General features: G+C 49.4%; 1 protein-coding gene across 4 annotated transcripts in view; it reads left to right on the top strand.

Moving 5' to 3' along the window:
* Positions 1-16,038, top strand: part of ST8SIA5 (ST8 alpha-N-acetyl-neuraminide alpha-2,8-sialyltransferase 5) — an 88,896-nt gene that overhangs the window by 55,432 nt on the left and 17,426 nt on the right. For all 4 annotated transcript variants that reach the window (XM_061130718.1, XM_061130717.1, XM_061130719.1 and 1 more), the window contains 3 exons: positions 1,953-2,045; positions 10,951-11,037; positions 14,414-14,558. In XM_061130718.1, the coding sequence (XP_060986701.1) occupies positions 1,953-2,045; positions 10,951-11,037; positions 14,414-14,558 (325 nt within the window). The remainder of the gene's footprint in view (positions 1-1,952; positions 2,046-10,950; positions 11,038-14,413; positions 14,559-16,038) is intronic.

The raw sequence follows: 16,038 nt of genomic DNA, 5'->3' as shown, positions 1-16,038 counted from the left end.
CGGCTACAGTTCAGTTCATGGGGTCAGAAAGCATTGGACACGACTTAGTGACTAAACAGCAACAAAAAGCAATACAAGTGACTGTGCATTCAAAGTAGAAATAGAATCACAGACATGCTAAACAAACTTGTGGTCATCAAAGGGGAGAGGGGAGGGGGCAGAGATAAGTTAGGAATATGGGATTAGCTGGAATCAAGATGGCCGGGAGAAATATCAATAACCTCAGATATGCGGATGACACCATCCTTATGGCAGAAAGTAAAGAGGAACTAAAAAGCCTCTTGATGAAAGTGAAAGAGGAGAGTGAAAAAGTTGGCTTAAAGATCAACATTCAGAAAACTAAGATCATGGCATCTGGTCCCATCACTTCATGGGAAATAGATGGGGAAACAGTGGAAACAGTGTCAGAGTTTATTTTTGGGGGCTCCAAAATCACTGCAGATGGTGATTGCAGCCATGAAATTAAAAGACACTTACTCCTTGGAAGGAAAGTTATGACCAACCTAGATAGCATATTAAAAAGCAGAGACATTACTTTGCCAGCAAAGGTCTGTCTAGTCAAGGCTATGGTTTTTCCAGTGGTCATGTATAGATGTGAGAGTTGGACTGTGAGGAAAGCTGGGTGCCGAAAAATTGATGTTGTTGAACTGTGGTGTTGGAGAAGACTCTTGAGAGTCCCTTGGACTGCAAGGAGATCCAACCAGTCCATCCTAAAGGAGATCAGTCCTGGGTGTTCATTGGAAGGACTGATGCTGAAGCTGAAACTCCAATACTTTGGCCATCTCATGCGAAGAGTTGACTCATTGGAAAAGACCCTGATGCTGGGAGGGATTGGGGGTAGGAGGAGAAGGGGATGACAGAGGATGAGATGGCTGGATGGCGTCATCGACTCGATGGACATGAGTTTGAGTAAACTCCGGGAGCTGGTGATGGACAGGGAGGCCTGGCGTGCTGAGATTCATGGGGTCGCAAAGAGTCGGACACGACTGAGTGACTGAACTGAACTGAACTGATGGGATTAGCAGATATAAATTACTGTATACAAAATGGATAAGAAACAAGGAGATACTGTATAACCAGGGAATTATACCCATTATCTTGTAATCGCCATGCTGTATATCTGAAGCTAACACAATACTATAAGTCAACTCTACTTCAATTAAAAAGGAAAAAAAATGAATACTTCCATGTAGAGTACTGGGCCCTGAACTTGGCCCGTGACAAGGGCTCAACGGTGTTGGCTGAAGTTGGTATTGTTATTCTGCGTGAAGCTGCAGAAGGTACTGTGGTGGCTCAGGCTCCTCCACACTGACAGCATGGCCTGGAGCACCGCCTGTTCAGCCTCAGTTTTCTCAGCTGCCAAATGGGGAGAAGGAGCCTCACCCAGTCCCAGTGCGAGCATGAACGCCAATGAGCTAGTGGAAGCAGAAATTCTTTTCACAGTAGGAAAGCAGCTTGTGCTTTCTCAACCATGCTGTGGCTGTCACTGCTAGACACTTCCCCAGGAGGAGGAGAAAGGGGCAGGAGAGGGCAGGCCTGGCTGAAGGCCTGTAGCCTCGCTGACCGACTCCAGGGCTGCCTCCGTCAACGACTGGTCCCAGGAGGAGTGCGAATGAGGATGTATCCAGAGCATCCTCTTTCTCCTTCAAAGTCACCATGTGGAACCAAGCCCGCTTCAAAATGTCATGATGTACTGAAACGGGTTCATGGCCTAAATGCTTATATTCCCGGGGTAGTAGGGGTGCCGAGAGTAATCAGCCAACCAGTGATTAAACCAGCGGGCCTGGAGGCAGACCCCCATCAGGTCATCTGCTGGGGAGGGCTTGTTTTCTCTATTATTTTGACGGGACACCACCCCTCTGCCCCCCACTCCTGCCATTGAGAGCCCCAACAGGATCCTGGGAGTCTGCCCGCTTCTCTGTGTAGTAACCTCTGTCCCTGTTGGTTCCCAGGTACTTTGAATTTTACGAGGGCCCTTTTGAGTATAACTCCACAAGATGCCTGGAGCTGAGGCACGAGATCTTGGAAGTGAAGGTGCTCTCCATGTGAGTGTGGCTGGGTGGGTGGTGGGTGCTGGGCGGTACATGTGGGGGGCGGGCAGGGCAGGGGCTTGGGTGGGGGCATGGCCCAAGGAAATAGGACACTTGGTGGCTCATGACAGAGCAAGAATTAGGCCTGCTTCCCCAGGGCCTCTGGCGTTTGGAGAGCCCTGGAGGGCTGGACGTAGGGATGACTGTGTTTTACGAAAAATGTCAAGTTTGCAAGGTCACCTCTGGTGACTGCATGTTCCAGTCCCTGGCTCAATTACCAGCCTCAACAATTATCATCACGGAGCTCTCTTATATAGAAATTGAAGAAGGCACAGGAGTGTGTGTCCTGAAATTCAGTACTTTGTGGCTTAAGCATTGCCCTCTTGCTATTGCCTTTTAAAAATTTTATATTCATTCATTTTTAAAATTATTATTTAAAGTACACAGCTTTCAAGTGGTGCAAAAGGGTATAAAGTGAGAAGCCCCCTTTCCACAGACCTCCCCTCCCTCAGTCTCCTCCTCAGAGGCCACCCGTGTATCTTCATGCATCTTTCTAGAAAGTCCGCATAAACCATCACCCAAATAGCAGGAGAACTGTGCCCGCCCCTCCCCACCCCAGTGTATCACTGTGGCTCTTTTACAACTTGTGCGAGGGAAGACACATCACATGCTGGACACTCCCTCACTCCCTCACAGGACTGCCAGGAATTCAGAGGAATCTGTGTCCTGCTAATCATGACAGGATGTATGTTGACTTGAAAACTGTTACTATTGACCCTTGAACAATGCGGGTTTGAACTGCACAGTTCCACTTAGATGCAGATGTTTGTCAAGAGTGAGTTCTGCAGTGCTACTCGGTCTGAGGTTGGTTGAATCTGTGGATGCAGAGGAACTGTGGGCCTAGAGGGCTGCCCACAAGCCCTATGCTATTCAAGGGGCAGCTGTACACCCAGATGTGGGAGAAATCGGGGCCAGGCAGTGCTGGGCGCTCATGTGGACTCAAGGGCCCCTGAAGGATCCTGGCACCACCATCAGGCCCATAGGCAGGAGCCGCTGCTCCTGTAGCCGTTTGACATGATCACGTGATCATGCGGGTCATTGAAAGAGCATGGGCCTTGGGGTCAGGCAGACTTGGGGTCTAAAGCCGACTTGGGCCTTAGCAGCTCTGCATGTTTATACAAATTACTCAACCTCTCTGAGTCTTTCCTTTCCTATAAACATGGGGCCACTATTACCTACTTTTAGGTTGCAGTAAAGACTAACTGAAATAACATAAGTGAAAGTATTGTGTTGGCCAAAAAGTTCATTCAGGTTTTTCCATATGACGTCACAGATACATAGCCCAGGAGTGCATGTCACAGCAGCACACATAATAGGTGCTCAATAAATGTGAATGTCGGCCCCACACCCCCAACCCTTTTCCTTTCTGGAATTAGCAGCAGCAGCAGCTTTGCTGACATTCACAGACTCCATCAGCTTAGTCGTACAGGAAAGTTCCGGCAATAAGGCCAGTTGTCCAGCTGGGATCAGCGGCATTGTTCACGGTCCCTGTTCTGACCAGGGGACTGGGGCTAAGTCTAGGTGTCCAGCTGGGATCAACGGCATTGTTCATGGTCCCTGTTCTGACTGAGGGTCTGGGGGTAAGACCAGGTGTCCACCTGGGATCAGTTGCATTGTTCACAGCCCCTGTTCTGACTGACGGTCTAGGGTTAAGGCCAGGTGTCCAGCTGGGATCAGTGGCATTGTTCACGGTCCCTGTTCTGACCGAGGGCCTGAAGCTTCCAGAGGAAGCCCAGGAAGTGCTCCCTCTCTGTCCGTCCCACCCAGCCCTGAGCAGACCACACCGTGGAGGGGGCAAGGAGTTAACTGGGCCAAGAGGATTCCAGACCAGGGGGACAGTGTGTGCAGAGGCCTGGGCCAGGAAGGGCCCGCTGTGTCCCAGGCTCTGAGAGCCGGCCTGAGGGGACACCGGAGCCGGGTCGCTGGAGGGCAGGCAGGGCTGGGCCTTGTGAGTCCTGCAGTGCAGGCCAGGATCTAGATTTTTTCTCTGTCTGAGGGCCATGGGACCCGTGGGAAGGTGGGAGGAGTAGGATGTGGTTGGCATTGGATATGCTTCTCCGAGGAGCTGTGACTTAATGACAAAGATGGCTGCCCGACCCCCTGTCAGGAGCCAAAGGTGTAAGCAGAGAGCCTGATCTTTTCTCAGAACTCCAAGATCTTAGGCCCTTAAGATCTTGTCTCACCCTGGAAAGCCAGGGCATTGAGAGCATAACTTAAAAGTTCACAAAGGGTGAATAATTAATTTTAAAAATTATGAGATGCAGACAGTTTCTTCATGGCTACCTCAGGATCCAGACAGGAAGCCTGAGAGACCCTGCAAATGGGCCATCCTTCTGTTACAGCCCACCCCCTAGCCCATATATTTCCTGTGTGTTTGCCTGAGTCCCTGTATTGTTTTGCTGAGGCTGCCACCACACAGTACCCCCGACCAGGGGGCTTAGACAACAGAACTTTACTTCCTCATGGCTCTGGAGGCTGAAGGTCTGAGATCGAGGTGCCAGCAGATTAGTTTCTCCTGAGGCCTCTCTCCTTGGCTGATACGTGGCCGTCTTCTCTCTCTGTCTTGCAGGGTCTTCCCTCTGTACCCAGGTCCTAATTTCCTCTTATAAGGACATCACTCGTAATGGCCTAGGGCCCACTTTGGTGATGTCACCTGGTGATTTTAGCTTAACCACCTCTTTAAAGACCTTATCTCCAAATGGAGTCACATTCTGAGATCTTGGGGTTTGGGGCTTCAGCATAGGAATTTCAAAGAAGCTATAACACAGTCCATAATAGTCCTATCAGAGGGACCATGTTAGAAGTTCCTTGGGCCCTTAAGGGGATTTCCTCATAACTCAGTCTGTAAAGAATCTGCCTACAATGCAAGAGACTCAGGTTCGATTCCTGGGTCGGGAAGATGCCCTGGAGAAGGAAATGGCAACCCACTCCAGTATTCTCGCCTGGATAATCCCATGGACAGAGGAGCCTGGCAGGCTACAGTCCATGGGGTCGTGAGACTCGGCCATGAGTTAGCGACTAAACCATCATCACCACTGGGCCCTTCGTTTCAAGCCTAAATCTCCAACATTGTGGGGTGTGATGGAACCTCATCCCCGCCCCATGCCGTCTGTGCTCACCCTCTGTCCCTTGTTGGGAACTCGTGTTAGTGGTCATGTGGCCTCTGTGTGTTTGGCTCTATGTGTCTCTGCCTTTGGGGTACCCTCTCTGGTCTCCAGCTGGTGACCTCTGGGCCTTGTCCCTCCTGTCTCTTTCATGTCAGTTGCCCTCCATATGGTCCCCTGGCCCTGGAGTCTGGGCCCTTGTGCTGGGGGAGACAGGCTGTTTTTCAGGGAGCAACAAGCCCAGTGACTCCTTTCCTGAGTCCTCAGGCTGAGGTCAGTGGGCTCCCCCAGAGCTGAAATCAGAAAAGCAAGAGACTGGCCTCTGGTCTTAGTGGTTCTGATGCCACCTGGGCACCTGCGGGCTTCACTGTGGTCCAGCCCAGAGGCAAGAGCAGTGCTCACAGTGGAGCCCCTGAGTCATCGGGAAAAGGTTAAACCTCCATCTGCCAATGGAAGGGGCTGGACGGATGTGCCCAGAGGCCCTTCCGGTACATGCATGTCAGCTGGCATTCCATCTGAGGAGAGAGGGCAGTGTGTGATTCATCTGGGAATGATTCTGATACAAAATTGCTCCAATCAATGGTAAAAATCAGTCAACTGAAAAACTCCCACATGGTAAGGGCCTCATTCCCTGACAATGTCAGATACAATGAGGAATAACTCTATGATGATTTGTTGCAAAATCACATTGTCCCTGATACTTGTAAAAATTATCTATGCTTTATTTTAGCCATTCTAGGGCCTCTTTAGTTTTAAACCAACTGATGCCTGCGCTCACACACAGACAGTGCCATGCATGCCTGGGACCTCACGCTGGGTCTCTCCTGCTGCCCTTTCCCCATCTTTCTGGGCTGGGGAACCCTGACAGAGCCTCGCAGAGACCAGGAGAGAGGCTGGGAGCAGGGACGGCAGCTTTCTGGGCTGGGATGTTCCTTTGCGCCCATGCTTCTCTGAGTCTTGTTGCCTGACCCTGCCCAGGCTCTGGACGTGTCTGTTACACGAATGAGTAGGTGGATGAGACCTAGGTGGGAGCAGAAGAGGCCATGGAGGAAAAGGGGAAGAAAGAAGGAGGAGGACGAGGGGATGGTCATCATCTCCTGCACACGGCTGGAAAAATCAAGTAGCTACCAAAGTTTATAGTAATGAAAAGTGACAGTTTCTGCCCACACCCTCTCCCCCAGCCCTGCTCCTTACAACTCTTGGCTGTTTCTTCTGGGAGTCACCTCGTACCTCTCAGTCCTGTGCATGCCACGGATGCCACGTTTAGTGTCCACTGATGTCCTGCTTTGGTGGGTGAGGATTCCACTCCCATAGCCAGCCCAAACACTCCCTCCACTCCACTTTTCCCAGTTGAGGGGTCCTGCTATTTTTAGTTCTTCTATCTATAGATTGCCTAGATAACCTATTTCTTGTTCTACCAAATACTGGCAGTATCTGTTGGTTCTGTACTTTGTTAAGATGAGGGTATCTGGCTTTAGTCATCCATGAGTTTACTTTGAGAATGTCAAGGCTGATGACATTTACATTCTGTATGTAACTATAGCAAGCCTTTCTTGGGTTTTCTCTATGGGCTGACTCTAAAATTTGAAGATCAGAAAATAATGACTCCCATTGCCTTTCTTGTACATCCCCCCCCCCCTTTTTTTTCCTGGAGCTTCTAGTCATCTTTTTCCTTTTGAACACGTTGTCTCTATCATGCCCTAATTTTTTCCCCTGCCTCTCCATCAACCAGGCATTCCCCCAAGGGTTTCCCTTCATCCTCTTTATCCATCCTGGACAAGCTGCTCTCTGGGTAGGTCACACACAGTTGTCACTTCCCTTCTCAGCCCTATAGATTGGATTCACCCATATAGCTGCTTCTTTCTTGGTTTACGCCTCCATTTGCTGCTGCCCATGTTCAGGTAAATTCCCCCAAACTGGTGAATAATGGTTGACTCCTTCTGGGTACAAATAATTCTCTTATTTGTTGGTTTGGCGGCGTTGGCATTTTAGGTGAAGATTATTCATCCCCAGAATGCTGAAGACCTTCTCCATCATCTTCTAGTGTCCAGGGCTGTGTGAGCACATGGTACTAGTTTTTCCTTTGGATGTGACCTGTTTTCTTCTGTCTGAGTCTTTACAGGTCATGACGGTTCTGGAATATCAGAACCTGGACCTCAGGATGCACACTCATGGAGACCTGTTATTCCAGAGCTCACGCCAAACTCTTGAATTTTCTCTTGGGTTTCTTTATATTTCCTCCTCCAGTTTTCCTCCCCTCTTCTTTCTGGTACCTCTAAGAGCTGTATACTTCTAGATTGCTCCTTGAATAGCTTTTCATCTCATCTTTTCTCTCTTTGCCTTTTGCTTCTACTTTCTGAGAAAATTCCTTGACTTCATCTTCCAACTTTTCTAATGAACTTCCCCCCGCCCCCCAGAAGCTCTTTCTTTTTATATTATTCTCAGGACAATCATCTTTTTTGTTCCTCTTCTGGAAAATAGTCATGTATTGGGAGAAAGGGGTTAAGTGCCTGGGATCAACCTTTCATCTTTAAGGTAAAGGTGATCTCTGCATTTGTAAAGCAATTTATAAAATATTTTATACATATTATCTCATTTGATCTTTCTGACAACCTTTGAGATCAGCAGGGCAGAAGTTATTATATCCGTATTACAGATAAAGCAGCTGAGTCTCAGAGAGATTAAATTACTTGTCTGAGGTCATATTGCCAGTTGGGAATGGAACCAGGATTCCAGGCTGGGTGTCCAGGCCCAGATCCTGGTCTAGTGTGTGACAAGGCCTTTGGAGGTGCGGAGAATGGGGCCTGGACACTGGTAAGAGTTGAACGTGGGGCCCCAGCCTGCAGTGTGGCCAGGGTTGTGCTTCCAGGAGGTGTTTGAGGCATTGGCCAAGCAGGATGCTATGCTGGGGACCTCTGGGTGACAGGGAGCGAGGGAGGGCGGCAGGGTGAGTGAGGGTGCCACTGTGTAATGGCCCCTCTCCTTCGATGCCACGCGAGCTCAAGAGGCAAGAGCTGCTGTGGGAGGTTTGGGAAAGCTGGAAGGAAGACGTCAGGATGAAAGGAAGAGTTCCTTCTGGCCGCCTAAAGCTGCAGGGCAGGTTCCTGCCCCAGGGCCTTTGTGCTCACTTTTCTCTCTGGAATACTCCTTTCCTAGATATTTGTGTGGCTCACTCCTGCATAATTTCAGTTCTTTGTGTACGGTTCCCCTCTTCAGCGAAGCCTTCCCGGATCAAACTCATCTGAAGCACTCACTTTTTGATCCCTGCTTCATTTTTCTTTTTGAAAAAAATTTTTTTTTGATTGAAGTATAGTTGGTATACAATATTATATGTTACAGATATACAATACAGTGATACACAAAATTTAAAAGCTATACACCATTTCTAGTTATTATACAGGATTGTCTTTATTTCCTATGTTGAACACTATATTATCCTTGTAGCCTGTTACTTCATTTTTCTTTGTAGCACTTAGCAGTCCCTGACATGGCACTATATGTCTGAGTTTGTTTGTTTTTTTGGTTGTGATAAGAATACTTAACATGAGACATATCCTCTTAACAAAATTTTAAGTGTGCAGCCCAGTATTGTCAACTGTGAGCACTAAGTTTTATAGCAAATCTCTAGAACTTACTCATCTTATATAACTGAAACTTTATAACAACCCTTCATTACTCCTTCCCGGAGCCCCTGGTATCTATCATTCTTCTCTGTTTCTATAAGAGTGACTATTTTAGTTACTTCATGCAAGTAGAATCATGCAGTATTTGTCCTTCAGCGACCAGCTTTTTCACTGAGGATAATGTCCTCCAGGTTCATCCAAGTTGTCACATATGGCAAGATCTTCTTCTTTTTGAAGACTTCATAATATTTCATTGTATGTATAGAATACCTTTTCTTTATCCATCCATTTATCAGTGAACATTTAGATTGTTTCCATATCCTGGTTATTCTGAATGATGCTGCAATGCAAATAGGGGTGTAGGCATTTCTTTAAAATTCTGATTTCAATTCTTTCAGATATATATCCAGAAGTGGGATTGCTGAACTATATTGTATTTCTATTATTAATTTTTTGAGGAATCTCCATACTATTTCCCCTAGTAGCCATACCATTTTACATTCCCACTAACAGTATAGGAGGGTTCCCTTTCCCTATATCCTTGCCAATGCTTGTCATCTTTTTATTTTTTTGATAATAGCCATTCTAAGAAGTATGATGTGATATTGTACTATGGTCTTGATTTGCATTTCCATGATGATTATTGGTATTGACCACTTGGATGTCTTCTTTGTAGAAATGCCTTTTCAAGTCCTTTCCCCAGTTAAAAATCAGGTTCTTTGGTTCTTTGCTATTGCTTTGTAGCAGCTCCTGTGTATTTCGTATACTAACCCCTTATCAGATATGTGGTTTGCAAATATTTTCTCCTTTTCAGTAGGTTGTCTTTTTACTCGGTTGATGATTTCCTTTGCTGTGCAGAGCTTTCCAGTTTGATGGAGTCCCACTTGTCTATTTTTGCTTTTATTGTTTGTGCTTTTGGTGTAGTATCCCACATATCTGCTTCCCATGTGCAAAGTCTATGTAGGCAGGGAGTTGTTTTGTTCACCGCAGTATCTCTAGATCCTGCATATTGAGGAATTTAATAGCATTTATAGATTTTATTTGAACTCAGGCTCATTGATTCATTCATTAATTTATTGATGTACTCAACAAATATTTACTGCTCATCTGCTTTGAGCCTTAGCACTGGAGACACAGTCAGGCGTGATGCCCAGGCCCAGTATTTACTATTTAGTGGGAATGGTCAGGCAGAAGTAAACAGAAGCTATAGGTTTTACAGAAAGGGAAGTGCTGGGGGCTGTGAGTGAGCATCATCACGACAGCTCAGTTTAACAAAAGGTTGTCCAGACAAAAGTTTTCTCCTCTCTTCCTCTCTGTCACTGAAAATTGTGATCTGCCCTTGGGAAAAGAGAAAGAGAGGGGCATTGCCCCCTTGCAATGAGTGCTGTGTGCTGAGCGCAGTGTGGGGTTATCTACAGACCTTAAGAAAGTGGTCTCACACCCTCTATAGACAGATGTTCCTGGGAGAACTGTGCAGGCCTGTGTAGTGGGCATTTGAGGAAGGATGTTTTGAAATGTACCCAGATTTGTTTTGATCACATATAGTAAGACACACGGACACACAAGACTGTCATGAAGGAGCATGTTCTTGTGCTCACAGATCCTTAGAGACAGGAGGCATGGCATGCCACTCAGGGATGCATGGGGAAGCACCAGGACTGGTCAGGAGGCAGGAGGGGCAAGGGGAAAGCATGGGTGAGGCCCTGTATTGTGGTTTTCTTGGGAAGGAATGGACAAGGTGGGATAAAAAGGTTTAGGTTTGGCTAGTTTGCATGATTTCAGTGAACTCGCTGCATAGGGACTGCCTCTGGTTTTCTGATCCCTAGCTCTGGGCTGATGAGGGCAGGGGGCTAGTGGTTCCATTCATAAAGGAGGTGGTTGAGGGTGTGGACTCTGGATCGGTTGGTGTGTGCATGGAAGGCAGGCTTGCTGGAGGGCGGTTTGCTATCTCTAGGAGTTCACCAGGCTCCAGATGCCAGAAAATCAAGGGTTTTGCAAATTATAAAATACAGTGAATACAAAGGACTAGCCCAGGACTTGGCATAAGGGGGAACAGGAAGGGAGCGTGTTCGGGGATGGTGACACTGTGTCCAGCCTGGCCCTTTCATGCACTCTCTGTCTTCCACTCCCAAGGGTGAAACAGTCGGAGCTGTTCGACAGGTGGAAGAGCCTCCAGATGTGCAAATGGGCGATGAACATCTCTGAAGCCAACCAGTTCAAGTATCTATGACTCGTCTGTCCTCCCCAGCCCTTCCGCGCGTGTGGTTCTCCTGACCACCTCTTCAAATCTCCCTCATCCTGCCAGGCCAGATGCCCCCAGGGGCATCTCCCCCGGTGCTGGCCTTGATTGGGCTTTGGAATCTGGAAGTGGGGAGGTTCTGACTCAGCACACAGGCTGAGGCTGGCATCTTGCAGGGCACTGTCCCCCGTGTTCCTGCCCTTAGTCCTGGCAGCACCGGTGCGTGGTCGGTGCTGTCGTCTCCAGCACAGCCCCTGACCATGAGGTCTCCAGCTGGCCTGTGCATTAAGGCTCCTTACACATCTTCCGCGGCTTCACCCTGCTCCCCACCCAGCCCCTGGGGCAGCTGCTTGGACTCAGCAGTGCTCTCCCTCTCAGAGCACTTGGGCTCCTAGAGCCTGGACCGGCCACTGGAGCACAGCTATACCTTATTTTTGAGCTGCTCTCTAACTGAAATTGACAGATTATAAGCTCCCAGGAGGCAAGAGCTATATCTTAGTGTTCTCCTGTCTTTGAGAGCTAAGAAGCTAATAGATGTCCAGTCTCTGTGATTAGTGGTGAGCTGTAGGGTCTGCTCTACTCTAAAATTCTGGGGGTTTCTGGTATGCTTTTAGTACAGGAAGACCTTCTGGAATGGAACTGACATGGTCCTGGGAAGGTGTATATAAACTGGATTTCAGCAACTCGGGTCGTAGTTTGAATGTGCTGAGGAGCCATCTGCATGAAGGAATCCTACATGGGAAGCTGTGAAAAGCAAACAACACTGAGTGTTTTGTATTTTCTGTATAAGTCATTTCTTCCAGTTTGTTGCAGTTCTGGGCCAAGTCTAAAGGCAGCTTTAAGTGGCATGTTTTAGAAATGTGCTGCAGGTACCAGCAGCCCCTAACCAGAGGCCTCCCTGAGACTGTAGAAGCTGAGGCTCAACAGTCATTTGCAGAGACCCACAGATCATAGATGTAGAATGCAGGGAAAAGGTCCAAGATCTATCTATCTGTGTTGCCGGTGCAGCCCCAATTTCACCTTTAGAATGAAGCCTTATTGCGGGTGATGCGTGATGGGGAGGCCCAAGCCCACCGAGGGCATGCCGATGAGCACTGGACGGGGTTGGAGAGGTCATGAGATGCCACAGGATGTTGTCCAGGCTGAGAGCGGCACAGAAACGTCATCAGTGGGAGTCACATATCTAAGGAAATAACGAAGCCACAGGGAGATGATGTGGCAAGAGAAAAACTGGGATACGCGTGGGAGCCGTTGGCAGGGACTAGCCAGCACTATCTGGGGGGAGGCTCTGAGAGCTGAGCCCCTTCTGGCGGTGGGGGGGGAGGGTTTCCAGGTGTGGGAGAGAGAAATGGCATCAGGTCCTGCCATGTGCTAAATGGAAAAAGCTTCAAGGCAAGGTGGTCTTCCCCCTTTGCTCTCATTACAAGCTCACTGATGACGAGATTCTAAACTGAGGTGTAAGAACCTGGTGCAGTGGGGTGGGGTGGGGGAATGTGCTGGAACACAGGCATGAGCATTCCAGTTATAGGAGAGGAATCCTGTAACAGAGGCCTTCCCCTACCCTACTGCTTGCAAATGGACACACTTGCATCCCGGTTTATATATCAGTCACTCGTGAGCTTGGTTAATATGAGTCAGTCTCCCTCACTGGGATACTCACCAGTGGGCTGACAAGATGGACCAGCCAGATGCTGCTTTGAAATGCTGACGGACGGCTCCTGCCTCACCAGGCCTCTGGCCTTCTCTCTGGAAAGCCTCAGTCACAGCCCTCTCCAGGAAAGACTACTCCCTATGGCCAGCAGCCAACTGAGCTCCCCTGTGAAGTCTCTGCAAGAGATAGAGTCACAAAAAATAATGTGTATACCCTTTTTGGGCTTTGGAAGCTTGGAGTCACAGGATTACAGAGGGTCAGAAAAGCCAGCCCTGCATTCTACAGATGAGGAAACTGAGTCAGAGAGGGGAGCAGACCTACCCCAAGCCCCACAGCTGGTGAAGGCAGAGCAGAAACTAGAAGCCAGGCCTCTCAATGCCAGGCTGGCATCCAGGTTTCCATCCCAGACCTTCAGCATGGACTTTTCAGAAAGCTTGTCCTCAACTTTGGTTAGTAGTCATCATCTGGGCTCCATGGAGACGGTGTTCCATTCTGCCCGGGGCCGCCAGGAGGCTGGGTATAACTGTGCCCAGAACCAGTGCTGGGGGGAGGAAGTGTGTCATGGCCCACTGCTGCTGTTCTTGGAGAAAGTGGATCCTCGTCCTCTCGTAGCCCCCAAAGTGAGACGGGGAGCGCTGGCATCCTTTGTCAGATCCAGCCCCTCTGTAGCCAGGGTGGGGCTCGGGTCCCCAGAATAGGGGAGCAGGGTGTGTCTAGAATCTGACCCCATCACCAAGTCTTGCAGGCACACTTGGGAGAATGCAGTGCCAGGCGGAACACCAGCTGCAGAGAAGAGAAAACCAGGCTTCTCTGGCCTGGCTGGCTCCCAAGCCTGCCTCATCAGCCCCACGCTCCCTCGGAGGCTATTTTTTAAGCCTGCTTGCGTTGTCTGAGCTTTAACCCTTCTGTAGCTCATGTTTGAGTGTTTTTGTCAGTGAAAACCACAGGGCTTTTTTTTTTTTTAAATCATGAACTCCCGAAATCTTTTAAAAGCCAAGTTCCACTTTCTGCAAGAAGTCACCCAGTATCAAACCCTCCATCCAATATCTGACCCCTCCCTATTCTTGGGACAGTTTCTAAGTCACTGAAATGGTTCATTTCTGTTGACCGTGCGTGTGTTGCTTTTTGACCATCAGGCAGGGTTAGCCTCGCCTAGAGTCAGTTATGGGGGCCAAGAACGGAGGAAGCGCTCCCATCCCTGGGTTTTCCCTGAGAGCTGGGTAAGGAAGTGTTTCTGGGAAGTAGTAGAAGGCTTGGCGGCTCTTGTGAAAGCTGACGTGGGAACGCTTCACCCAGGGTTGGCAGGACCTGGTTGCTGACACCCATGTGTCTGACATTATGCAGAATCCTGACAGGCAGGGTCCCGGCCACCCAGGGCCTTTCATTCAAGTGAAGAGGGAGTTGACAGAGGATAAAGCAAGTGGTACCCAGTCTGTGCTCTGGGACTTTGGAGGGCAGTCTGGCCAGTGGGGACAGGGCAGCTGGGAGCTTACGGAGGGAGACCTGGCTGGACCCTGAAAGTCTCGGGCATTGGGAGGGGTTCTGAAGACAGGGGACACATGAACAGGGGTGAGAAGGGATGGGTGGGAAAGGATGGTGCTCCCTGGCCTCCCCGAAGGGCCTCACTTCTGAGACCCCTCCGTTCTCTGGGAGGCTCTGCTCTGCCCCGTGTCACTGTCCTCTTCCTGTCCATCTCCTGCCCGCAGGTCCACTCTGTCCAGGTGCTGCAATGCCCCCTCCTTCCTCTTCACCACCCAGAAGAACACGCCCCTGGGGACGAAGCTCAAGTACGAGGTGGATACTAGCGGCATCTACCACATCAACCAAGAGATCTTCCGCATGTTTCCCAAGGTGCTGCTTCGGGCAGGGTAGTCTGGGTGGGCATGGAGCTGACCCCATGGGGTCCTCTGTGGCCATGCCTGTGTGGCATGACAATCACTCTGCTGTTCCCCTGTACCCAGTGGTCCTGGGCTTGGCTGGCCAGTCTCTTAGGCTCAGTAGACAGTCCTCTGGGGTTCCTGGGTGTCCTGAGTACCTGAATGCCAACTGGCTGTTATTTGAATGACTTTTGGCAAGAAAGGGGTTGTAAAGTTTTGATTATTGCCTTGCTTGCAAAGAACATCCTGAAGCTATCTGGGTGGAAGATTAAGCACTTGCTCCCCACCCGAGGGAGGCACAAGAACAAAAACATACATGCACAGGTTGTGTGCACAAGAAATCACAACCATACAAAGCAAGGCACTGCAAGGCTGACCTCGGAGCGGCTCACCTTGGGCAGTCCTTTTGTCTTGCCAGGCTTCACTCTCCCTGTCTGTAACACTGGAGTTTGGACTTGGTGTAGTTTTGGCTTCTTAGAACGGAAAACCTAAAATATCAGACACTTAAACAGGAGAGACATTTATTATTATTTTTTCCTTTACATGCAAGAAGCCTGGAGAGAGGCCATTCATTGAGGGCTGGTGCATTTCCCCCACCCAGGACAGAATGAAGGACCCGTATGAGCCAAGGGCTCAGACCACAGAACCCAGGCATAGGCATTCCCTTCCGGCCTGATCGTTGCACCAGACTCTTGGAGAAGGGACTCTCTGCTGTATGTTCAGCTCTTCTGATAGTTACCTCCTGAAGGGGACGGTTCCATGCATGTTTACAGGCACTTCCTGGAGTGCGCTTTGGGATCCCGTTTGTAGACCTGCTGGTGTGGCTGGGGGTCAGGGGGTGTGTTCAGGTCTTGCTGGATGAAATGTGAAGGATGGGGCTGCCCTACTTCCAGGACAGCTAATGAAAGAAAGTCCAGTGTTCCCTGCATTCTTGGTGTACACACCAGAGTGCATACTGGTATGGCTGGGCCTGGGGGTGGAAAGGGCAGCGCTGGGGGAGAAGCCGGGGCTGGAGAGGTGTCAGACACATCCTCCCAGTGCAGTGCTGGAGGATGATGGGATGTGAGCCATCTTCATGAGGTGGGTCTTGCAAGGCCTGGAACATAAGGCTGGTGACAGCAGGTGAACTTGAAGGTAATGCCAGTGTGTGACACACAGCTCGGTTATGACATATGGATCCAAGGAGGGCCACGGGGAAGGGCTGGAAAGGGAGCAGGGGTGGCCAAATGTGCAGGCCATATGGTCTCTGTCACAGCCACTCACCTTTATCATTCTAGCATGAAGCAGCCACAGACAGGAGTAAGCAAAGGACTGTGGCTGGGTCCCAACGACACTTTGATTCCTGTTCAGCTCAGCTCTGTTCAGTTGCTCAGTCATGTCCGACTCTTTGCGACCCCATGAATCGCAGCACGCCAGGCCTCCCTGTCCATCACCAACTCCTGGAGTTTGCTCAA

Source organism: Dama dama, chromosome 27, assembly GCF_033118175.1.
Source record: "Dama dama isolate Ldn47 chromosome 27, ASM3311817v1, whole genome shotgun sequence".
NCBI classification, from domain to species: Eukaryota; Metazoa; Chordata; class Mammalia; order Artiodactyla; family Cervidae; genus Dama; species Dama dama.
This window is presented reverse-complemented; position numbering and strand designations above follow the sequence as displayed.